Here is a 26,837-nt window from a genome sequence, read left to right on the forward strand (position 1 = left end):
GGGGGGGGGGCAGTGGTAGCTCCACAGATCTGTTGCTTCTTTATTTATTAGGAGTAATATCTTGAACTTGATACATGACAGTCCCTATTAACATTCGTATCCCAACTGTCAGAGCAGAGCCAATTCAATTGCCCTAAAGCCTGCTGAGTTCTGTATCTTTTATATATGCCTCCAGCTAGAAAAGCTTGCTGAGGCTGTGTTCAGCCATACCTGTGCAATGCTGGCAATGCTCTTCACAGGTGAGGAAAAAGTAATGGAGAAAGAAGACAAGTTCTGGGTGTGACTGAGTGTTTGGCTACCAGAATCGTTATAACTACCTGAGAAGAGAAGAATCAATACTGACATTTCACTAATGTTAAACCAGCAGCAAAGGAGAATCAGGTTCTTAGGCCTGCAACACTGCCCAGAAATGTCATGAGATTGTGGATTTTTTGTAAGAGAAATGGGGTTTTTTTTATCTATTTGACTTTTTCATCCAGCCTTTCAATACTCTTGATCCCAGACATAATGAGAGTGTACAAAAGTAAAAGTAACTGAGTGCGGAGAGGGAGACTGGGGAGATGACCAAAGAACTGTAACCTTCAAAATAAGTTTGTCAGTTCTGGGTACATGTGCATTTTTTTGTGGAAGTTTTGGATCAGCTTTTGCTTCATCCGTTTTCAAATTGAAGCTGGACACTTTTGTAAATTATGTGCAGTTCACACTGGGGATATGCATCTCGCTTGATAAAATCATTTCTAATGGTCCACAAATCCTGTTCTGGGTTCCTCTACAAAGCAAGCCCAAACTGTATGTATTTGCAAAGTCTGTCAACAGAGGATGACCATACTGCATATTCGTATAGAAACAGGTACTGCTTTCCAAAGAAAATCTGTTGCCACCAAATTTATTTCCCCAAGTCTTCTGCCTTGAAAGGGCAATCTGCAGAGGAACCCCTTCACTATGCCTTATGCCTGATCCCCCAAGGCTCATCTTTTCAGAGAGCATTTGAAATATTACAAAAGAAAGCAGAGGGTAGTGCATGGAAACATCATTGACATTTCAGCAGCAGGGTTTGTGCTGCATTTTACCCATTTTATTCAGGCAACTTGAATGGTTTTCTGAATGAAGGACTTCAATATTCCTTCTATCAGAGCTTCAGGAAGATGATACACTTGTGACCTCCAAGTAGATAGTTTTTTCATTGATCAGCCCTCAGCAGTTCCAAGTCATCTTATACCTGCATTCAATATAGAGAAAATTATCCTTTAGCTTTTTCTAATATTTTCTAACACTTTAAACAGCCTGCTCCTGTGAGCTGCTGAGCACTTTGCAGCCCTGCTGCAAGGACTTCAGCTTCATTCAGTAAAGAGCATAATCGTGTGCATCAACCTCCTTCTTTGCTGAGCTGGAACTTGAGGGGATTCAGTATCTTCCTGTTGGGGGCCTAATACACTCAAACAGCCAAAGTGAACCTTCCTCTTACCCTTCCTCGTGAAAGAGGTGGTATGCATGTGAGGACAATTTCCAGGCTCATTACAATAGCTTGTATGCCTGTAACAATACAGCTATACCGAAATTTATTTTCTCAGCACAAATCGAGTTAAACGTACAGAACATTCTTTGCTCTGTCATGAAACCCTTTTGGGAAAAAAAAATCTTACCATTTCAGAGAGCACCATTTACTTAAAGCTTTCTTTGTAATAATGAACATTTAAAGTAGCAATTCTTAACATTTACAGCTGTGGAAAACGCGTTGCGCTCTTTCGAGTTCAGCCCCAGAGCAGCGCTGAGGTCAGGACTGAAGGTCCCACTATTCCCAGTGCATGAGGCCCTGGGCAAGCATAGCGCCAGGCAATCCCGAAGATCACTCCTAAAATAAAAGGCATGACAAGCAGTAAATAGGCCAGAGGCAAACATAATTTTGCATCAGTATGCTGTGTGCGTACACAGAGCTTCCGCAGGGGCTGCGGTCCCCGCCAGCAGAATGGCAGTGTCAAATGGCAGGGCTGCCTGGCGTGCGGGGACCCAGCGCGCTGGCTCTGGCCAGCAGTTCTGCCAGCGCCGCAGCAGCATAATTGATACAGCATCTGCCCGAGGAGCAGCTTGCATGAGCTACAAGTAGAGGTTGAAGAAGAATAAATTAGCAGTCACAGGGATATTTTTAAGTCAGTCTTGCAAATACTTAGAGCTACAGCGTATACTGCTTTAGATTTGTAAGTGCTAACACTTGTTTTCAACACTGCTGTTCACAGCAGAAGGCATCACAATTTGGGGAAGTATTTTCAGGATAGAACCCTTCACTTTCCATCCGGGAGTACTTAAGCTGAGTCTACTGCAAAATATAGTTGTTAAACTGAATTGCCTCTCCCATAACTGTTTCAGGATGATTTAATGTTTCTCCTATAAAATGACAGTTATAAATCTATCAGAATGATCGAATTATTTATAGCACCTTGGGACCACAACTTGACTCCATGTTTTGTACAGCCGCATTGGAAAATTTTTGTATGGTGACAGGAAAACATAAAGCTTTTCCAGCATTAGATTTAGCAAAATTCTGGGAAGGAGCATCAATAAATTCTGTTATAATTTTACCTGTCTTCTTCTCTTTTCTCTGCTTGGCTACTCTGAATAAAGTCTGCAGGCTCTTTCCTGACTTGCTCTGTGTCACTGCACAGCTTGTAAAATGGACATCTTGCTTCATATGTTTTGAGACAAAGACTTTGCTTGGAATTGTGTGAAGACTGCAAATGCTAAAAGGGAATAAAAATTAAAATTTCTTCTAAAATAAAGATAGTATGTTGATTTTTCAGAAGTTTGGATGGGCAACTTTGTATAATCTGTGGCAACTTTGCATCATGTAGGAAGGTAGTAAATGATGAAAGATTTTTTAAAGACTGGTCACATCTTTAAGCATTGCTTATAACTGTTCTTTAAATACAGTACTCATATGCTGTGCTCATAATCTTTATTCATCATTCTTTAATAACTTATGAAATGTTTATGAACATACCTTCTCAATTAAGTTCACATGTAATTTAAAAATTTCCTTTAACGAAGTTGTCCCAGAAAGCAAAGCCTATCCAGGACCACAATGTCACTATGTCACTGCCATAGGAAGCCAGTCCAGTGTAGGTTATAGACTACCAGTGGTAGGCAACTGTGCTGTGTTTCCCGTAGAAGGCTGTCAAAGTCAGCCTTTGCTGTGAGAATGTCAACCTTGAATTATGTTTTTAATGTTAAGAAATAGGCAGGACTGCATTATTATGAGAAGTAATAACAATGCTTTTTCTGCTGAAAGTATTAATTCTGCCAAAAGTAGTTTTATGTTCTGTCAGGATTATTGAAATATGGCATTTGGTCTCAGATCGGTTTGAAAATTTTGTCCGGGTAGCACCTCCCGGGAGCTGCAGTTCAGGTGTCTCTTACCTTGTTCCCCACTGAGTCAAGCTCCCTAGTTAATTTTATCTCCCATAAGGGCATCCTGGTCATGCAGTTCTCATGAAGGATTGTGCTAGCTGTGGAAAACTTTCTAGCATTGTGTCCAATCCTATTTCAAATCTTTCAGGTGCTGGAATTGGCATCAATTCCTTTGTGAGGTACTTCCAAATCCACTCAAACTTGCTGGTCAGAATTGCTGGTTTTCCTTTTTCTTGACAGTGTTTGCTTACTGTGTCCCTTAAATCTCTCTTCCTTGTATCTCCTTCTTTGGAGCATTATCTACTGCAAGACTTGAATGAGAATAAATCTAAAGCATGGTTCTTCTGGTCTGTAGTACTGATACGAGATATAGGCATAGACCTTCTGTGTGACCCAAAGGAAATCTTTCCTTTGCTCTGTGAATCCAGGTACCCACCAATAAAATGGAGATGGTCCTTTTCATTCTCCTTGGAAAATAGTGAGGCTCTTGACCTAAAAATATTGGCAAAGGGCTTAAATAATGAAGCAGTAGAAACATGCACAGATTAGTACTGATCAAGTCAATAGTAATATGTTTCATCCAAAATGTGTTAGCATATTTAATTTATCTTATTCTTTTTTTTTTTTTTCCCTTATGTTTAAGATGTTGGAGCATTTTTTGAAGAGGGAATGTGGCTTCGTTACAACTTCCACTCCCCAGGAACTAGCATGAAAGATTTAGTTAGCCGAACACTTTTGAGTTCTACAGATCCTGAGACCACAGCACCTGACCTCAACTTGAGTAAAGAAGAGCTCAGCTTCAGCTTCAGTACCACCAAGTCACCTTGTGTCTTATTGTATATCAGCTCCTATACCCAGGACTTCATGGCTGTGCTTGTCAAGCCATCTGGTAAGCAACTGCTCTGGGCTCTCTCCGTTGAAGGCACAATTGATAATAACACCAGGCTGACATTCAGCTGAAGCTCTGAACTAATGAGAAAGTCTCTTCACCCTTGTCATGTAAAAGTAAAGTACGTGGGACCTGAACCTGTATTCTGCTGTACTAGATTTTGTACTGATATAACTGTTCAATTTAGTGGGATTTCATTAGTCAACACTCCCTCTCAAAACAAAATGGAAAAAAACAAAACCAAAAAAAACCCTGCTATAACAGTCAGATCCATGCCATGAAGAAGCATTATGGAGGCGACAAGCAGGCAACCATATGTAGGCACCTTAATTGCTGAACTCATGGCAATATCACCAATAGTCCGTGGAAAGTGTAATGTACTGTTCTGAAAATCTGGATACCCACTGAGGTGGCTAAAATATGGATGTAGCACAGTATACAAGGTCCTAAACATTTTGGTGATGGTTGAAGGTTGGATATGGACCATTAGCTGTTACAGTATTAAAACTGTATATAAACTGAATATACTTTGATTCCAAATAATGCCTTAGTGTCGCATGAAAATCATAATTAGGATGATTTTACTACTGTTCTCTTTAATGGGGTAAGTTAATGAGTATTCACATGCCACTCATTTTTTTCACTTCATGGGGAAGAAAGAAGGTGCATGAGAGAAATCCCACATCATACCCTTTGTAACTGTAGTTATAAAGGTCTAAGGCTGCTCTTTGGGGCCAGAATATTTCCAGTTTTGATTAATAATGGGGTCTGCATTTCCCTTTTCAAACATCCTTCCTTTTAATCAAATATTAACATTTGTTATGAAGAGCAGACACTTCACTTTTGTTTAGAAAAGAAAAATCTGTCTGGCAGTATGTCATGAATATCAATTAACCACTTTTGACTATACTTTTCTAACAGTATAACCTGAAGTTTTCATTTCACTGTATATTATTAAACTTCCATAAAAGTCCAGACGGTCACCTGTCAACAACAATGAAATGTGAGAGCAAGAAAGTCCCTTGTGTAGATTGTGTCAGTGTTAATTTGTTGTAATTTTGCCTTTATTCAATGCATATCAATGGTTTATTCTTTAGAAAACATCATGTTTTGTATAACTTCAAAGAATTTTACTGCAGCAAGGATAATAATGACAACAAGTGCTACTTGATGTTCTCAAATTTGTACCAATTGTCTATATTGTTCAAGGCATAGCTCCAATTTGTTTGGTTTGCAATCTAGAGTGTTTACAAACACTTTGTTTTTGAGATGCTGGTCATTGTCATGCTTCTGGGCTATAAACTAGAAGCAGTTTTCAGCCCAGTAGCTTTATAGTCTCAAAGACTAGCTCTTCTCCTACTGCAGAGACCAGCTCTGAGAGCAATTTAAGTGTAAAATGATAACAGTTGTATGTGAAAGTAAAGAGGGGAAAATAGCTGGTGAATAAAGACCAAAACACCTGAGGGTGCTTTTCACATTTCTTTCACCAGGGAATCTGCAAATTCGGTACAGCCTAGGAGGCACCAAAGAGCCATATAACATTGATGTCGACCACAGAAACATGGCTAATGGACAGCCCCATACTGTTAACATCACACGGAATGGACGGGACATAGTACTGCAGGTAAGTTGTAGGTTGTTTGATTCCATTACTTGTAGTTTGTAGCATTTTGTATCTTGATGGTCTCCATCCCTCTGAAGACATGAGTGCAATTTAGGAAATAAAAAGTACAGTAGATGGGGTTCTACTTGCTGATCGCACTCCTAGGAGTTAACAAAAGCTATTCTCTCCCTCTATTGCATCAATTCATGTTGTTCTGAAATCCTCATTCCAGTGTGATCACAGCTGGGCTAATACAGGTGTCACTGTAGATGCTCGAGGGCATCAGAGACATCTGGGCTGATAGATAACATGGGACATAGGATAAACCTGCACCTTTCTGGAGCAGCAGCTGGAAGCCAGGAGGGATACCGTACAGCTTCTTAAATGGCAGTAGAGCCTGATGCACAGATAACTAAATATCATGCCGTAAGTCTTTAGTCTGCAAATGAGAATGTCTTTAAATTTAAATTTACCCTGCAGTCCAGTCAAATCGGAAGAGCTGTTCTGCAAAGATGAGCAGATGCTAAAGTGTCTGTGTGACAGGAGTCTGAGACAGAGAGTATTATTGAAGGCGCATAGCTCTAGCTTATTTAGTTTTTGGTACAGCACAGGCAGGATCTTCATCTTTCTGTATCTCTGTTTACAAATCTTTGAGGTAGTATAATACTATTTAAATAACTGAGGGGAGCACTGCAAGAAGCAAGCAATGTTTCCAGGCAGCTTTCTCTCTGTGGTCATTACAGCACTCTGTTTTCATTCCCTGGTTGCCACATCTGCAAACATGGAGGTTGCAGCAGGGTATGAGAACAGTTTTGTTGGCAGGAGGGTCAGGTGGATGGGATAGATTAATCTGGATTTGATAATTCATAAGCAGCAAGCCAAAATGAATAACAAATGAAATATAAAAAGGGAAGTCTCCTTGGGAACCAAGCCAAAAGGTGAAGGATAGTAGCTGTCACAGTATTATCTACCTAAAGATTAAAATAGATCCTTGACAGTTATCGTTTCAAGGCATCAAAAGGAAACCTTTTCAGTGCATTACAATGTCAATTGACTGAGGCTCTCGGTACTCACAATTACACTGGTTGCATTGAAGTGGAATTGTCATAAAATTATTTGCAAAATGCCAGTTAATCTAAAAAATATATAGTTGATACATCCAAACACTTTTCAGGCTTTTGGAGGTTGGCAGGGGTATATACTGATATATGCATCTTTCTTGCATGCTGTTACATTTGGATTTATTTCTCTTACTGCTAAATGGAAGCTAAAGAAGACCTACAGTTAGGTTCCCTTCTGCTGCTAAATGCTTCTATTTTGAGGAGGTATGGCATGTTTCCTCTGGAGTCATAGCTGGCTGATTTAGGCAGCTGTAAAACTAAATAAATTATTTTCTGAAGGGATCAGATGAGATATCTTGGCCACTTGGAAAATATGTACACAGTTAAGTATTCCAGTCTTGCATCAGCTCACCTACATTTGGGGCCCAACAATTTTTTTTCTTCCCAGTGTTTTATGGGACCACTACCTATGTAGGGCTTTGAAGAGCCAGAAACATTTTGGTTAGCGTTGCTCTGCTGAGGTAAAAATTTCTTAATCTAGTCAGTGTGCTTAAAACACAGCTGGTTCATGTAATCAGAAAGCAGATATATGTGAGGCTTATTAAATGAGATGATCTGTCTGATGCACATGCAAGAATAGGAACAGGAGGGACCCATACAAAGCAAATCCAGAAATTCTACCCCTACCGTATCCTGAAACAGAAGATTTCTATAGAATTTTGTTTATTCTCCATAAGGAAGTTGATTTTGTTACTTATCTGGTTACATTCTGTAAATGAGAGAACCGATATGAACAGAAATGGATCTGCTAAGTAGATTGTTCACTTGAAAATGAGTCCTGTTTTCAAATATAAACTCTTCATGGTGTCTCAAAATACAGAAGATATAAATACAGTTTTTTCTCAGTATCCAGAGGGCAAATCATAAAGTATGAGTTTTCTCTTGCAGATCTGAGCAATGAACATTTGAGTAGACTTTTATTTCCTGCTAAATCCTTCTCCAACCTGATGAGCAGCTGGTTTGCTTGCTTTTAAAGAAGACAGCTTGCTTGCCAGGTGCTGTTGCTCACGCTTCCACATCTCTACATGGCATAAAAATGTCACAAGAAGGATTTATTTCTCATCAAAGCTTCAATTCAAGAGCACTCAGTATTTTTGAGATCTTAACAGCAAGTTCATACTTAGAATACTTGTCCTTCTAACTTACTGTAATAACCCTGTAGTGCCAGAGAGATTTAAAAATCTGCAGCCAGGCAATAAATTGCTACTATATGAACTATGTGAACCAGAGTTTTATCACGATTCTCAGGAGTTTCATTTATATATAAATACAGTAAAAGACTCATTATTGAACTCTATGAGACCTCACCTGATGCTGTTAGACAGGAGACCGCTGATTAGTTACATAAAAACAGAGTTACTGTCCAATCAATCAGAATTTCAGGTGAGCTTTGAAGTAAAAATATCCGCAGTATTGTTTATCCATAAGGTAACAAATAAGCACAAGAACAAATATTTAGTGTGAATTGTTTTCATTAGCATTACATCCCTATTCCTAACATACCAAGACAATCAAGACTAAAGGAAGTAGCAAAGCCTCTGTCAAAAAGTTTTTATATTTCAGTTTTCTACATTCACTGACTTCAGACAAATCAATAATTAGTTTTACATTGAATAACAAGCTCCAATTTGTGATGCCAGTGGTTTCTCAAGGATAAGATTAAGGATATACAGTTGATGTAGGTGTCAGGAAAACCAAATTACATAAACTCAGGGACAAAGGTCTGCTTATTTTCTGTTGTTGCCATGAGGTGGGCAAAATTAACATTTGCTAATAAGAATTCCTATCTCTTGCCTCTAGTAAAAAAACAGATACTAGTAACCATGGCACACCTCCAAGGCTGCATTAGTTCACCTGTGGCAAGAAAAAGCCCGGACTGACAGATGGGGAATGCATTATCCCAGTAAATGACATTTCAAGAGCTCAGCTTTAGGCCATGGAGGGCAAGTTTTACTTCGTTTGACTTCATTAAAAGGTTTCATGCTTCAGCAGGGTATTTTCCATATCATAAAAACCAGATCACTCTTTACCAAGCATTCATGGGTGATTAACGCTATTCACACATCAGTAAAATCTTTTAAGAAAGCCAAGGACAAAAACTCTCTAGCAGAGGTTCTGATCCAAAGCCCACTGAAGTCAGTGAAAGGCCTTCCATTGATTCCAGTAGGCTTTAAGTTGTACCTTAAAGAACTGCAACAGTCGTATCCTTAGTGCAAGACTCATACCTCCCGCTTCTGTGCATGTCCCCAGAGTAAAATAAGGGTGGAACCTGGATCATACATGTTTCTGTTCTGTTGCACAAAGCTATATCAGCGTGTTACAAAGAAAAAGAGAAAAAAAAAACAATCTATGTGATGTGCTTTAATTTTCAGTGGAATAGAGCTGATATAGTTAACAGACTTGGACTGGACCTCTCATCTTCCGTACTAAGATATTCTTGTACATTCTCAACAGATCTCCAGTTCTTCATACCTGCTGTAAAGCCATTTCTAGGAATGGGTTATGAGTCACAGCTTCTAAGGCCTTCTTTGTTCCTGAAAAGGATTAGACTTGAGCAACTGCTTCAGGACTCCAGTGTCCCAAACCCATCCATATACTTTCAGGACAACTATTAGCAGCCGGTGCACATCTTCTCAGAAGACCGTATGGAAGGAGAACTGACAGTTCTCTCTTTCAGGCTTGAATGATATGGAGAACTGTGGTAGAGAAGCTATACACAACAATACCAAATATTCACAGAGTTAAGTGCTGACTCCATTCAAATTGAATTTAATTATGAGGCTTTGTGGAAATCTTGACCTGAACTCAGCTGTTGATAAGATTGAGAATAATCCAGAAAATTTACTTGTACAGATCTCCATTTTCCAGCTTCACCAGAGGCATGCAGTAGAAATACACATCTTCTCTGAAAAAATAATCAATGAAATATTTGACTCTTACCCAAATGAAACCGAGAAGAAGAAACAGGATTTTTGCAAGTCCATTCTCTTATTTCCATTTGCGACTCTGCACTGTTTGAAAAGAGATAACATTTGCAAACTCTAGGTGTTTAAAAAATGTAAATCATAGAAAGTCAATTCAAAACTAATCTGAAGTACAAAATAAAATGGTAAACATAATAGCAATAAAATAAAATGGGTGAAGTAAAGCAAAGCAGTCTGCATATAATCCCAAGCTTAAATGCAGTGATTATATCAAAGATTTTTATAATTATAGATTAAATTTTCATCTCATTAAAGGGAGTGGGAACTTCCTCATAGACTTCAGTCTATGATAGAGGCTATAATTTCACTTCCTATCATTATTGTTGCTATAGAATCATACCTAACTATTGTGTTTCATATATTTTGAAGCCTCAAAAGTATATGATTGGTCTGTTTGAGCTCTTGCTTAACAGAGGTCATAAAATTTCACCAAATCATTTTCTGCAGCTAACCCGAAAAATGATAGCAGTGTAACACATTTTCGAGGAAGACATTTTATCTAGCTTTAAAGACTTCAAATGGTAGAAAATTTACCGTATCCTTTGGCCATGTCTTCCAATGTTTAAGTGCCATTCCTGTAAAGAATTTGCACCTAATTTGCAGCTTGAATTCTGTAGACTTCAGCATTTAACTTTAGGATCTTTGTGTCTATGCCTGATAGATGAAAGAATTGTTTGGTGTCAGGTGTCATTCCCCTTCACACTTTCTTAGAGATGCTGATTAAAACAGCTTTCATCTTGTCTGTAAGAAGCTAAATAAATTGAACTATTTTAGTTTACCATCAGAAGTCTATAAGTTTTGAGCCATAAAAAAATTTTATAACTCTTCTCTGAAAACTCTCACACTGAGTCACATTTTGGAAACCTTTACCCTAGGATTAGACATGTTAATGGTATTTATGCCATCAAAATGATGTAGAAATGCCATCTTTATTTATTTACTTCCTTCACTTTCTGGGCAAACATGCTGCCACAGCATCCTTTGGACAGTGCTGTAAATTGTCTAGACTCCTGATTAATTTGAAGTCTGATTTAACTGGCATTTCACTGACCATTAGAGAATGGGGAAGTACTGTTCATGATTTGAAAGAAAACAACCAGACACTATTTACAAATTCCATAACAGCTGGCATGAATAAAACATGTTTTAAATATCCGGATCTCTAGCCACAGGTAAACATGGAAACTATAGTTAATATCAATGCAACTGTAGCCCTCTGCTTTTTTTCTAATCATCAGGCAATTATATTATATTAAAAGCATATTTAATTGATTTCCAAGCAGGTTTTGCTTTAAAGAAAAAAAAATTATTTGTTCTATTAATAGTAAAGGCCTTCCTGCTGAAATGAATTACTTAAAATCCCTGGAGATACGTCATTTCCACTATGTATTGCCATTCTGCAATGGCAATGTATTACTTAAAATGCTAGTGCAACAGGAAGGCAAACTCAGACCATTTTCTAGAGCAGAACCATACATTACATCTGCATGTTTAATGCATTAGCACTCAGTTAACCCATAGCTGCTAAGCTCTTTTCTCAATCAGAAGTCACAAGAAAATGGGGTTTGCTCAGATTTGAAACTACGGGGTTTTTTCACAAATAGGTGAGAAAGTAGCATAAGAAGCTATTGATATGAGCAATTTTAAAAATAAAATAAAGCTTATATTGATATAGTATCTCATTCCTGTAACCCTAAACTCCATCTGTTTTCCAAAATATGAAGAAATACAGACCCTGATCTTTGCAGTTTTTTCAAATTCCCTCCAAGTATAATGATGTTACGGATGTTGCAGAAGACTACGTGTTCGATTCTCAAAAGAGTCTGTAAACGACAGAATTTAAATCATATGCATCAGAATCAGAAATTAATGAATAATTCACCAACCAATAATTTTCTTACCTGTTCCTTTGCGCTTACAGGATGTCCATGAGTTCCTAGCAGTTTTGTTGATTTCATCCTTCACTGAATTTAGTCAACTTCTTTATTTTACAGTGTGACTTACAATCTTTCAGGTAAAGACAGCAGTTTGGGGTAGGCAGGAAGCTCATAAATGAGCCATTTCTACTTCCCTTTTGTGCACAATGGAGTTGGTCAGTGGCATCTGCCAAGTCAGCACATCCCCATCGAATTCCAGCTAGCTGGAAGTCAGATTAATATTTTCATAAACAAGAACTCCTTTCACTGATCAGTAAGCAAAAGGTTGAATATCCTTACCCTGAGGATTAGAACATGGAGTCAGATGTTTCTCTTACCAGCAGATATACAGAGAGGAAAACATGATCCATAGAGCCCCGTCTAGGGGTAGCATCTCGCCCTGTGGTTTCATGGTTGTAAAACCTGAGCCTGCTGCCTTCCCTGTAGTTGTTGCAGAGGTGCAGGGGCAGATGCTGAAGCATGTATCTTTACAAAAGTTTTACCCTCTCTCTGCATCAGCTGAGATAGTTTCAAACCTTGAGGTCTTTTGAAAGAATATTCTTCTTTACTTTCTGTTCTGTAAAACCACTCCATAGGAGAGGAACTCTTTTACATATCCATCCTTCTCACATCTTTTCAGCAGAGCCTGTATTGCTGGATTCAGAGGAATTTTTCAGTTGCCTTGTCCCAAACTTTGGCTATGTCTAGGCCACATATCATGATAAGACCCAGAAGTGAAATGTCTTCCTCACCCTACACCCCCATTTCCTTTGGAAATAAAGCTCGGGCATTCAGGGCAGAAGTATGGTGCAGTCTGATAGCACCTCAGTCTGCATATCAGAGCAGAGCAAAGGTCTGCAGAACATATCAGCAGGCTTATCCACCTCACAACATGCATTACTTACATTGGCTTACGCTGAGACTATTTCCTTCTTTTATAATGTATTTCCACTGATGCATGTGTATGTTTTCCTTGGCCTGTATGGTTGCTGGTTTGGCATCATTTTTACTGGAATTAAAGAAACAAGGAAAGAACAAAAGAATCATTAAGTATTTTCAGAGTCTAAGATTAAGCCTAAAAAAGTCAAAACTTAACGTGAAATAGGTGCTTTCCATTATATGGTAGCACACATTGGACAAATTAATGTTCTGTGAAAGTCATCGTTAGGTACCTGAGGTAGAGATCTAATTTAATAACTTGGCTTTATATGACCTGCTATTGCTTCTCTTAACATTTGTTGTAATTCATCTATTAAAGACAGCAATAAAAAGTCAACAGATACATGAAAGAAGCATCAGAGAATTGTTTCAATTGAAGGCAGCCAGACTAAATAGTGTCCTTTTCCTTATCAGTGCTTCTGTTACATTTTGAGTTATGTATCTACATTTCCATTTAAATTTTATCCCAGTTTTTGTATTTTTTTACAGTGAGGCAAATTATCCCTGACGTTATTTATCAGAGCAACAGCAGCTTCAAGAATATATGCAAGCTTATTGCACATAAAGGATTCAAGTTTTTAAACAGAAAAAAAACCTTTATTTTATTTTTTTCTGCAATGTATCTATGTTTTTTTCTGTGTCTGTATCCCATGTTGATCATGTTTCTAATTCAACTCTGTGCAAAAAGAGACTTCATCATAAAAGACTGCAGTTGACATTTATTTAAAAAAAAAAAAACCTGCAAAAGGCTAAATCAATGCATTAAACCAACAAAAGAGATTTGGAGTGGTTCCTACAACAGTATTAACTATACCTTTATAGAAATTTCATCTGAAGAGCTCAAAGCACAATGCAAGCCTTAAGTTTGCCTCACATCATGCTGGTGAGGTATGTGCCTCCTCCTGTGTTCCAGATGAGCAGTGAGGCTGCAGGTCTGTGACAGTCTAACCCAGTAAAAAATGCTGGGTTTATGGTCCTGCCTTTTTCTCTGGATCTACTATTCATTTACAGTCTCTGGCTTGTCCTTGCTCTGGCTCTGATCTGATCTACAATAACCTGGGTCAGGGACCTAACCTGGGAGAAAAAGATCAGTGAAGCACCAGTGCCACACTAAGGAAGGAGCTGAATTGCAGTAACAGTGGCTTTCATCAGCCTGAGGAATTACACAATTGCCACCTGAATCTGCTCCTTTTCTGTTGTGTTAAAAAAAAAAAAAAGAAAATATTTTCAAATATCACAATATTAAAAACATTGTTTGTAAGTTTTTTTCCTAACCTTTCAGCAGGGGAATAATCATCTATATTTCACCAATAAGAAGTCATAATATATCCTATTTGATTTTCATAGTCAACTTCCTGCTTTCTCCTACACCGGGAGGAGCTCCATCTAAAAACCTGCACACCAACTTGTCATTTGCTTGGGCTCTCACACCTAGTCTATTCTAACCTTGTAGACATTTTTGAGCAGGAACTGTCTTTTGTTATGCAATGTTATAGCACTTAGCACAAAAAGCCCTTGTCCATGTCTAGAGAAGTATTTAATACGGGTGATAAATCATAATAAAGCAGAAGAGAAATACTATATTGGTCATGATGATAACACAGCCCCTTCTTTATCCTGTTATTACTGAAGTCAATAGCAAAGGCGTATTGACTTCAGATGGTGTGAGATTAAGCCTTACAGCATTATTATTCCATATCATTTTGAAATTTTTTTTTTTTTATAAAATATCTTCAGCATAAAGAAAAACCTTAGCTTTGTAGCAGTACACACACACAGGCTGGATTGACAATGATACAGCTGTAGATATATCCACAGGGTTAATATAATGTGTGCTTATGTATATATACCTTACATATATATCTTTTTATATTTTTTTTTGTCCCAAGAATACTAAGGTGATGTAGGCATTATGTTTGCCAACATTGATATGTCTGTTAATCTCAGCACTCCTGTCAAGATTAGTTTTATTATCTAAGCGAACAGTAATTTAAAAGAAATAGCATTTTCTTGAACTTCTGCTTAAATCGCAGCAACTTCAGATAAAGACAGTCTGCCCTGGTGTGACGTGACTTGAGAACTGAAACTGCAAGTTCCTCAGAAACTGCCATCCACTTTCATCTGTGTAATGCTCAAAGCCACACTGTGTGTTTATATTAAGCTCAAACGAAATTAATGAGTTTTTAAAGAAAAGTAGATGTAATGAAAAATCTTAAATATAATTTAAAAACTGTAATTTAATACAAATTCATGACATCAACCTCTGTGTATGCAGAGGTTCTATTTAATTTTCATTAAATAATGTAATATCTTTTTTCAAATATCATTTGACAGTAGTAATTCTTTTTTCATTATGTGTCTTACATTGAATTGATAGCCTAGTATTTCATACAAAGGCTGCAGGCTGCTCAGCTCTAGCTGCTTACACTTGAGCACCCACTGGATGGCAGTCACGCACAACTTTGGAAAGAATTCAGCTTGGTCCTTTACTCGCTGACCTAAGAAGAAATCCTAGGTGACGTGTCTCTAAAAAAAAAAAGTTTTCTTTTATTAGATAATGCTAGTTTCGAACAAAGACAAGCAATAAAAGTGGGCACACAGAAATCTCACTCTTCCTTCACTGTTGTCTGGTGGTGCACCTTTCCATTTCAGGTGCCAGGATTAGAGAAGGGCGTAGCTCAAAGCTGGCCATGGAAAGCAATGCAGGCATCTCTTGTCCCGCAGGACATCCCCCGTGGGACAGGAGATGCCAGAGCTGGCAGTGGGGCAGGAGCTGGCTCTATTGCTAAGCAGAAATGCTTGCCCCTGCTGATGGCAAGGCCAGGAAATCAGTATCAACCGTTTTTAAATGGAGATTTATTTCAACCAGGAATCGAAACAACCCAAAACTTCAGAGTCGTTAAACCCTTAAACAGTTAATAGCTGAACCCATTCTGAAATCTTTCCTTGACTTCAATGAGATCTGGAAAATCTATGTAGGTGGATTGATTCAGTTATCGATTCAGTACAAGAGCTCAGTTTAAACTAATAATCCTAAGCAGTAAACTGGCTGTATGTGTTAGAGCCGGCAATGTAACACAGCGTTAGTCTCCTTGTTGCCACCCCTGGCTCCTGTGCGTGACAGGATCTTTTGCCTCTGCACCACGATGGTATGTATGCTCTGCCACACTGAAGTCCCAAGGGGACATGAGGTCACTGGAAGGGTTTATTTATTTCTTTCAATCTGGCCAAGATCACCGCTAACTAAACAGTTCCGAGGTGGGGGGAAGAGGGGCACACCTGCTCATATCTTTGACTCCTTTTTGGCTGCACCAGAAGGCTGCATGGTTTCACCACTGGCATGCCCTGCTGCAGCCTCTCTCTTTGAGCTTTGCCACAGAAGTCCCACTGGAGGACTCCAGTGTGCAGGTATGCATATGGATGGGTCTGCCTCTGCCTCCCTGCTGTGCTTGTGTAGGGATTTGCCAGGGGAATCCATTATGGACCAGCTTTTCCACATCCTGAACACTAACTGAAGACAAAGGGAGTTTCACCCCACCACAGCTGGCAGGATTTGATATTCCGTATTTGTGCATGTAAACGCTCATAGTGATTCATCGTTTGAACTGACTTTTCATTTTCAGGTATGTCCTGCAGACACAATTAGCATTCTCAGGTAGAGGCAGCCTGTACATTAGGCAGGGATGACCTTTTTATTACTTTTTCCTAATAGTTAACTCTGATAGTGGACACCCAGACCATGGCTATAGCTCTAGCATACCCACAATACATTGATAAATGAAATGATAGATTGATGATGATTTTTATGACTTATTAGTATCTTATCAGATTAATGATGATCTGATCAACCCCACTGCTCAGATTCCAAGTCACAATAAAAATAAATATTTAAACATTGCTCCAAATTGATTTTGGAAAAGGAAGAACTTTAATGTCGATGATATCGACAAATACCAATGTACGTGGTAGTACGCCAGATTATTTTATCAGAGTTACGTCAGCATATTTTAAGTCATACGTACAAAAGGAGAACCTAGAAGATGAATCCTGTGCAATCAGAATGTATCAGAAATAATTCCACTGCAGGCAAAGAAGTTAGATGAGATTAAATTCTTGACATATGAGAGGCTGGAGAATCAGGGTTTTGTGGATCACTCTTTTCACCAATCTTTTGCTGATATGCCTCTCTAAAGTCTATACCTTTAGTTTAATAACCATACTGGTATACACCATGACAGCTCTGAGCCATTCCTATTTGTCTTCTGAAATAAGAAGGTAGTATCTTTTTCACCTGATATGCCTGCAGCGCCCATTGACAACAGGTCTGACACTTGAGATGGATGCTGGAACACTGATTTCTGTTCCACCAGGGAAACCAGCAGCAAGCACTTAACTGGAGTTTGTACTTAGTAGGACCTGCTGTGGTTAAAGTTGAGATCTGGTTTGTATTTTAACCCTTTGTATTCACTTCACCACACCCTTTCGAAAATAACTTTTTTAGCTGAAATTATATAACTAATTTCAGGTAAAATATGTATTTCTGCTGTTTATTAAAAATCTGAGAAAAGCTGTTCAAGATACTCTAAACAAACTGGAAATTCTTAGTTTCTGAGTAAGAAAAGGGAACTATGTTTTTCCATATATTTAGCTCAAAAGTCTACAGTCTAAAACTGGGAAATAGCCAGCAGTCATGCTAATAAACATTCATGGCCAAATTTTAAATAATCAGTGTGAAAACTAGTTATGATCAATTAAAAATCATTTCTGAACATGAGTATTTGCTAGACGTCTTTTGTCATCTGCAGAGAACATTTTCCCTTTCTGTCTATTATGTATATACATTTCTCTTCTTGAGGTTTTATGGGGCAGTATAAGAATGACAGGACCCCTTTTTTCCAGTTGTTATAGTTTTTTTGAGATGATTGCCTCTGCAGATTCATGGGTATGACATCAGTAGGCTTTCCAAGTACATGAGCTCACAGTATTCCAGGGTATCAGGGGATTCAGCCCTTCAGTTCTATGGTATCTGCCATTCATTTACTTTTAACCACTGAATTGAACATTTGCAGTATCATTAAAGCAAACTAATCCAATATAATCATATTTTGAAATCAGAAATATGGCAAAAAGATATGTGAAAAAATTGTATGCCCTTTAGTGTTGCGGTTTCTCCAGAATTACTTCTGCAGTCTATTATACCCTGTAAAGTCTTAAATCACATATATAAGTTTCTGTTCTGATTTGTGCCAAGGTAAGGCCAGAATAAAATAAACAATTGTTGTTCTGCCCTCTTTAAGCCTGTGTAATAAACACGTAAAGCCAAGAAAATAAATAACAACAAAGATAAAAATTCACCTCAATTACCTTTATGAAATGTGAACATCAAAACTATTGAGCTGTATTGAACTATCTTAATAGTGCTATTACTAAGCATAGGGAATTTATTTTATTCCTCTCTCTTCACATTTTTCTGTTAAATAGTTAAAAACCAGGGAAAAAATATGTTAATGTAATGTGATTGGTGTGTCATATTGGGTAAAATATGAATAGGTGTCATCACAATTAAATTAAACAACATTTCAACAAGAAAATAATAAACATGAAGTGCAAAAAAAGTATGTGTTATTAATTTATGACTTTCTGAGAGAAAAGGACAATGCCCAACACCTGCATTAGTCTCAAATTCTCAGCTATGTAAATCTAGCTTTAGCAGTAACATGGGTCCCAAATGGAAATTTTCTATTAAAATAGTAAGCCGTTTTATTGTTGATGCTGATGCTGTTGTTATTTTTTAGCAATTATATTGAAGCACACAAGCAAAAGCTGAAGTAATTCTACAGCAACCAGAACAAACAGATGTCCAGTATAGGTATTTTCCAGACCTTGGGAACTGTGGAGATGGCAGATACGGAAGGGCGGGCATTAACTGTTATTTTCCCTTTATCAAAATGAAAGCAGAGCATATCAGACAGAGTTTTAAGTGGTGGCATAAGCTCCATAGAGTAGACCTGATTCAGTAGCGCTGTAAGAAGGCAGATCAGTTCAAAATACTCATAATTTCTTTTCTCTTTCCCCAGCTTGATCACTATCCTCCAACAAGTTACAGCCTGCCAACAGCATCTGACATTCAGTTCAATTCCCCAAAGGCACTATTCCTAGGAAAAGTTATAGGTAAGATTTCATTTTATAACTGATTATTTTCTTAGGTATTTTCAGAAAATACTAAAAACCATAAGCAAGTGGGACATTGATGTGTGTCGTGTTGGCAGCAGGACACTTGCTGCACATGTCATTCTTGACTAGAAAGTGGTGATATTGGAGTTACCTAAAGGAAGGGTTATGTTCACCTTGTCACATAGGCTGAAGTGCACACAAATAAGTGATTGCCTGCCCAATGCGTGGAAAAAGACAGATACGGGTAAAGAGACGTTTGTAATACTGTATTTGTGAAATTTCATTACCCTCTCAGTGCCAGGTGGAGAGAATACAAGGAAATCACTGAGACCACTGCTTCTACGAGGAGATATTGAAGTTAATTTGAATATTATCATTCACTGTGAAGTTATCATATGCTTTGTATAATGCCTTTATCCATGCAGTCAGCCTTCTTACCCAGTGCATCCTCTTGTGCACTAACTGTCCCTCATCACTCTGGCAAAACTGTCACTTTCTCGCTGTGAGGCCCACCAGCAAGGTCCTTTGGAAGTCTGTAACACCTACAGCAACACTCATCTATACGTTTTCCATCCCCTTTATGGACTTCATCGTTACTTCCCAGTGCAGCAGCTTCCTGGCCAGCTCCCCAGCTGAACTTAGGAGGCAATACAGATGCATCTTAAACTGTCTTGGCCTTACTTTCAGGCCATCCTACTTTCCATTGCTTAGCTTTTCCACTACTGGCATCTTACATGAATTTCCAGGGTTACTCACTTCAGGAAGCAATTATTCCCCTGACATTTACAGCTTTTAAGGAGGGCTTTTTCCCCTTTTCAGAGATAAGAGGGTTTTGATATTATTTCCTCTAAGTGCTTTGTACAGGGATGGGGTTGCTTGAACTGCAGTGAAGGGTTTAATCCAGAAAATTGTAAACTTTTCTTTGTTTAGTGTTGTAAGGCAGTAATCTGTGAACCCCGTGCACTGATTTTTGAAGTGGAAAAGCACATAGCTAATGTGACTTTTTGAAGATACACTTTTCCATTTGTTTAGTTTCTAAAATTTAACATGTTGAACTTCTGTGAAATAGGAAATTAAAAGCCTTTAAAATGGTTGGTTAGCAAGAGAAACATGAACTATTTTCTGGTACTCTCCAAGTCAGTTCTGTAGATATACAAAAGACGATGCAGTCTGATTTTGGTGAATGTCTGGAAACTGGGTGCATTCCTACCTCACCACACTGAATTAGGGCAGTTGGACTGGAGCTGACTGTCTGCCTCAGCCAGGCTGCTGGCTTCTTCATTCGTTAATTCAAAGTGAGGAGATGGAGGACTTGAGGCAGAGCATTCAGCAGCTGGAATAACTCTGCAGGCAAGGAATGGGGCTTGACCCTTTCCGGCCAGGTGATTGTCAGCAAAAATATCAGCTGAAGGGTGTTGCAGTGTCCATCTCCTATAATGGATTCCTTGCGAGAGACGTTCTGTTTCCTTTGCTACTGCCTCCACAGCTCAGCCCTGTAAATAAGCTTAACTTTTTTGAATGGATGTTTGGATTCAGCTAAAAATGGCGCTTTCCCAGCCATTCTAATCAGGCAATGCTCTGGAGGAGGCTGAACAAGGAGTGTGAGAGAGAGAAAATGGAGATAGGCACACAACAGAGAAAAGACTGCAGCATAAGAGATAAATAAGAGTGAAGGGAAAGAAAAGGAAAACTCCTAAAACACAGAGGAAAACAATGCACTGTACCCTTTGGTGTGAAAAGAAAAAATGGAAGAAACACAGAATGAAAGAAAGCAAGAAATATCGTTTACACTACACTCATTTAAAATACCCCAAGTGCAGTCAGAACTCTGCAAGGAAACCACTTCTTATTCCTTTGAATTCCTGAGCTGGCAGGTGAACTAGCAACATAGTCATGTAACCACATAGATGAAACTGTGACACAGGTAGGAGGTTTAGTCTTTGCACTTTCTGAGCTGAATTTTTAAGCAGGTTGGTAGCACTACAAAATCAAAGTCCACCCAGCTGTCTCCCACATAACCCCGTGTCCTAGTGCTGGTTTCTTTGCTGTGATTAAATACTCACATTCTGAAATTTTTTTTAGGCTTTCATGGAGATTAAAGGAGCTGCAAGAACTGGGCAGCTCAAAGGGTCCATGATATGATCTTTCATGTCTAGGATACTTGTTTCAATATTGGCAGTGACTGAAAGGCATGATAACCACCTGAGAGGTCCAAATAAAATCAGTTATCAAACCAGTTCTGTTCCTACAGATCTAAACCCACAACACTTCACGTTTGCCTCATTTGCAGTCATGTATGTGGTTGAAAATAGAGTTTTAAGTCTCCTCTGACTGCTACAGTTGGATCCTACCAAATGAGAAATGAAGCTTGGTAACAGGACAATATCTGTATTCTGCCTGTTAGTGTCAGAAGCTTGATCATAGGATTCAACGGACTTTTTCAGAATAAAGACATATACAAAGAAAAAAATAGCAGAGGTCAGTGAATAAAATTTGATTTTTGTTATGGAATAAGAGAAGTTTTAAATACCTAGGAACTTACAATTTGTATTCTCCTCACTCTTTATAAATATGGTAACCTGACAAGAACGATTAAAAGCAAGTATCATATCTAGAAGTTGAAAGAGTAAACATAGTCCTGATAATATCTGCCCCATAAGTACCTATGGTACAGTTGAAGATTGTCATCAGGAAGCATAAAGCAATCACATCTATCACTGATGCCCACCTTCAGCTCCTCTGCTAACTTAAAGACTGGGCACAGGGAAAGGCCTTGGGATGCCCTTTTCCTGGTTTCAGCTGGAATAAAGTTAATTTTCTTTCTAATAGCTGGTATAGTGCTATGTTTTGGATTTAGTATGAGAAGAATGTTGATAACACACTGATGTTTTCAGTTATGGCTAAGTAATCTTTAGACTAAGTCAAGGATTTCTCAATTTCTCATGCCCAGCTAGCAAGGAGGCTGGAGGGGCACAAGAAGTTGGGAGAGGACACAGCCAGGACAGCTGACCCAAACTGGCCAACGGGGTATTCCATAGCATGTGACCTCACGTCTAGTATATAAACTGGGGGGATTCGGGGGGGGAGCGGCTGCTCAGGAACTAACTTAACTGGGTGTCATTTGGCAAGTGGTGAGCAATTGCACTGTGCATCACATGTTTTGTATATTCCAATCCTTTTTTTTATTATTGTCATTTTATTATTATCATTATCATTATTAGTTTCTTCTTTTCTGTTCTGTTAAACTGTTCTTATCTCAACCCATGAGTTTTACCTTTTCCCTTCCAATTCTCTCCCCCATCCCACTGGGAGGGGGGGAAGTGAGTGGGCAGCTGTGTGGTGCTTAGTTGCTGGCTGGGGTTAAACCATGACAACCCTGACGGAGTGATTGTGGGTAGGTTATATTTCTGTTTTCCTGTGCTACTTGATTTTAAGCCTCAGACAACCATTTCTGAAGATGCTATTTGTCATCCATTCTATGCTTTTGTTATACATTGTACACCCCTGCGATTGAATACTTCATTTTTTAACATCATAGGATTATATTAGCAGGTTGGGAATATGGTTCTTTTGCTTCCTCTTCTCTGCTTATGTTACTGTCTTTGCAAAACAGAATATTTTATTAAGCAAAAGAGCAAATTGGAACTAAAGAGAAAAAAAACCACCTTCTATTCTTTCTGCCAAAGAAAAATTGAACTTCTCTGCAGAGACACGGATTTCCTGATGTAAAACTGCTGTGCAGCTGACCACATCTATTGATCAGCTTTACTGTGCAAATCTCAGACTAATGTTGAATGAGGGAAGAGCAGTTAACATGGTTACACGAGTGCAGCAGTTTGAAGGGCAAAGTAGACACAGAATCCAATATCTTTAAAGCTTCTAATTCTCCCATCTTACTGGCTAGGCATATTTCAGTGGCCCAGAGGGATTAGCTCCAATAGAAGGTCTGGATACGTATATCAAGTTACAATTTGTACCGACCTGCAATCACATTCTCTAAATGGGCAATATGGGAGTAGCCTCCTATTTCACTGCTAGTCTGTCATCAGTTACATTCAGTTTTTGTTGTTCCCATACTATGCAATTCTTATTTGTCATCAAAAATGAATGCAAGGCCCTATTTGTAAAGATAGATGGGTTTTTGAAGAGCACTCTGGAACAATCTTACTAAGAAACTGACCTTCCACCTGTCTTATTTCCATTTTTATTAGTGTTATTTGCATAGGAGCGGCCGCTTCTGCCACAGCTGTGCTTGCTGTGATAGCTCATCTGCTGCCAGTCAGAAATGATCACTTGTACAACACCTACCACAATGCAGCATCAATCTCTGCTCTAGGTGTTACAACAATATGGCTGATTAATAAAATGGTGACAAAACAGCTCTGTGCCTCCTAACTGTTCACAATATTTTCTGTAAAGCAGGAGGGTCATATCAGAAACAAAAAGAAATTATTGAATTGCAGTTGTAATCAGGGAGCATTTCTTCTTCTTTAAGTTGAGGTGTTTTCTGTTTTCCTGAAATAATTTCCAGAAAACGCAGTTGTTCACTGGCTTGAAAAACACTGATATAAAATATTTTTAGCCTTCTGGGAAACTGGAGGTAAAGGCATTCAGTATATAATTCTCACCCAGGTAAAATGGAGTATGATTTGAGGTGTGAAATAAAGCTGAAGGAGACAATGAATGAAAAATCCTGTTTTACATGAGTGTGTAGTAATAAAAATAATAGCACTAGAGAAATGAATGATTTTATAAAAAAAAGATAGAAGGGAATTGCTAATGTTTCAAGGAAGTTCTTTAATCTGTTATTTAAACATACTTAGGCTTTGGTGGCTGACGCATGTGCGGTAAGAGGGAAAAGCTGGCTATCTAGATGACCAGCTATGAAGAGAAAAAACAAAAAGTAGACAATGTGACAGGAAGTGTTATACATCACAGTTCAGATCTGAATCTACATTCTCATTTAGGCTGCACCTTGAGACTCATTACTGAGGTAGAATAGAGCAGAGGTTTGATCTTCCCACTAAGTGTAGTGGGTTTGGATGCAGTGCTTAGGTTTGCCTTCACATCTTTTCTGAAGACCTACACCCATTTCTGTTATGTCAACTTGCTGTATAGGGAACTGATGTCATAGTCTGTACTTTATTACTGAAAGTGGAGTATTTCTTTGGGTTTTAAAATGCATTTATAAAGAATTAGCTACACATAATTAAACATGATTTTGTAAAAGCATAATTCTGGTAAACAGAAATAATTTGAGAGTTTCTTAATAGGATATTTTAGCACAGAAACACTGAGATCAGACAAGAGTTGCTCTTAAGAAAGTGGCAGGGAAGTAAAGGAAATGTGCTCCTTGTCTGTTTTCCATCTCCACCAACCACTCCAAATCAAATGATATAATTTCAAAAATACTTAAGTATCCACTTGGAAACAATGAACATAATACAGGTAATCTATAACACCTGTTACCAATTTCAGAACTGACCATTGTCCCTGCAGCTAATCTCTGTAGGCTCCATTTATTTCTCTGCCTCACCCTCGTGTTCTTCACGTACTTCCAATAAGAGCAGCAAAAAGGGAAATACCTTTCAGATCTGCCTTCCTTCTTACAAAAGTAGCTGCCATCACTCTACAACTAAAGAGACATCCTGGAAATCAACCCCAGGGGCCTGGAGTCTTTTCTCAAAAGACTGTTCCTCAAGAAGAAGAGGTAGAACGTCCATCTCTAGCTGTGTTATTTCCCTGGTGTCAGTGAAAGGATCTTTTTATTGTTCCCTGGCTGGAGTTCCTCTGTTTCTTCACTGGGGTGTGCGGTGAAAGTGAAAACTGGTCAGGAGACATTTTTCTGGATTCATTGTGACATTCACTGCCTTGGACTGGTAGGAGGTAAGACCAGCTTACATCTAGCCAAGTAATTAGTTTCAAGTGTGCAAAGGAGAGAATGTAGAAAAACTTCACAAAAAGTAGGAGATAAATGACATTGCTTACATGCCTTAGGTCAGGTATAGAAATGGGAACTGCTTTTTTCTTGCATGGCATCTCTCCACAAATAGATGCTGAATAATAGGAGGCAAAAGTTCAAAATCCTTTGAACTACCAGCAGGGACAATGGCAATTTTTCCAAGAGGTAAAATTTTTTACTACTAAATAAGATACTTTCTTTTCCATAGAACAAGCCTGGCAGTTTGATGCTTCAGCACTTCTAGCTGAATAAAAGAAATTACCTACAATATAATTCATCCTACCAAAAACATCTTACACTTTCAAAACTAGCTTCAATGTCCATGTTTCCATACAACTGCAGAGGTTTATCACTTAGAGGGTTTGTTTCATGCCACAGGATGAACATCTCATCTCTTTGAGAACATTTACCATCATTGAAAAGGGGGTTTTGACAGGCTTGATAAAAAATTCTGTGAAGGACATAGGCATTGTCATCATTGGCACTCAGTTTGGGTATGCTGCTTGATAATGATGTAATCTGATAGGAAGTTAATGTTAATCAAAGAAATTGTCAAATCAAATACCAGTTTAGAATTAGGTCTCTGATACTGTAAGGTACTTTGCTAAGCTCTTAAATTTGGATCCTAGAAGATAATGCAGAGCTGTAAATAGATTATGAATAATCTAAAAGTATTCTTCTACTACACATCTTTGACATGTATCTACTACTTCTCATGATCATGAGGTTAGCACCTCATTATATATATTAGCAATGTGGCAGTCAGGGCTCCACAGCTTGAGTTTGCTCTGTGGCTCTCCTTCATTTTGCAGTGTAGACAGATAATCTGAGTGCAGGGTAGCTTAGCCTACTTTGACTGATAATGAGAAGAAAATAGCTAGCATGCAGTAAATTCATCCACTAATTTACTTCAAAGTAACTGCCTACTACTCCATTTCTAAGCACCAGCATTAACATTCAGTACTGTAATCTCAGGGAGAATGCCTATGGATATTGTCAAATTAGGAGCCGTCCTGCTACAGTAGCAGTTGAATATTAAAGATGTGCTTTCCCCTGCACGAGTCACACATGAATTATCATACAAAAATATAACATCTGGACAATTTTCCTTCTCCTGTATAATAGCATCAGCCTGGTTGAAACTCCTCTGGGATTTGACATTGCCTGTCTCTGACCTCAGATCTGTCTATCTGACCATATCTTACTCTTTGAAGCGTTTCTGGTAATGGTGGAAATGTTCGATAGCTCTTCTAGTTAAAACAAGAGCCAACGTAAAAGTAAATATTTTTTTTTTTTCAGATCTCTGAGGTTTTGACCTATCTGGTTTCTCTGAGAAATTCTACATACAAGCCCTATTCAGAAAGGAACATTTCCCGTCTGTAGGCCTCCCATCTGAAGGGACACCATAAACACTTTGAATTGCCAGTTCCACCCCAATAACTTACGAGGCAGAAATGAGGGTAGCCCAGGTGAATTTTATCTTTCATTTGAGGACTGAAATAAAGAAGAGAAGCCAAGAATATCCTTTTATACCGTTTGCCTCTCAGCATCCATGCTGTATCTTCTTCCCATTTTTCAGAATATTGTAGGATTCAGCTGCTGCAGTATTGGCCATCTGGCAGCTCCAGAGACAAAGAGGGTAGACCTCAGACAAGCTGGACTAAATTAGATGCTATGGTAATCTCAGTAGTCATGAGTATAGCCAGCTCTGCTCTTCTAAAAATTTGCTGGAGTCATCTCCTCCCACTAACTTTTCACTCCCACCCTTCAGGTCATTCTTCATCTCTCAGCCCCTATCTCATACTTTGTAGCTGGTGGCTGCCCTTTCATTTGCTAATTGCACTATT

The 26,837-nt window shown here is 38.5% G+C and overlaps 1 protein-coding gene across 1 annotated transcript in view; it reads left to right on the forward strand.

Annotated features, from left to right (window-relative positions):
* Positions 1-26,837, forward strand: part of CNTNAP2 (contactin associated protein-like 2) — a 1,206,765-nt gene that overhangs the window by 1,121,974 nt on the left and 57,954 nt on the right. Inside the window, exons 19-21 of the mRNA XM_010581816.1 lie at positions 4,046-4,291; positions 5,782-5,915; positions 18,932-19,025. Of these exons, the coding sequence (XP_010580118.1) occupies positions 4,046-4,291; positions 5,782-5,915; positions 18,932-19,025 (474 nt within the window). The remainder of the gene's footprint in view (positions 1-4,045; positions 4,292-5,781; positions 5,916-18,931; positions 19,026-26,837) is intronic.

The sequence above is a fragment of the Haliaeetus leucocephalus genome, unplaced genomic scaffold (assembly GCF_000737465.1).
Source record: "Haliaeetus leucocephalus isolate CR32 unplaced genomic scaffold, Haliaeetus_leucocephalus-4.0 Scaffold808, whole genome shotgun sequence".
NCBI lineage: Eukaryota > Metazoa > Chordata > Aves > Accipitriformes > Accipitridae > Haliaeetus > Haliaeetus leucocephalus.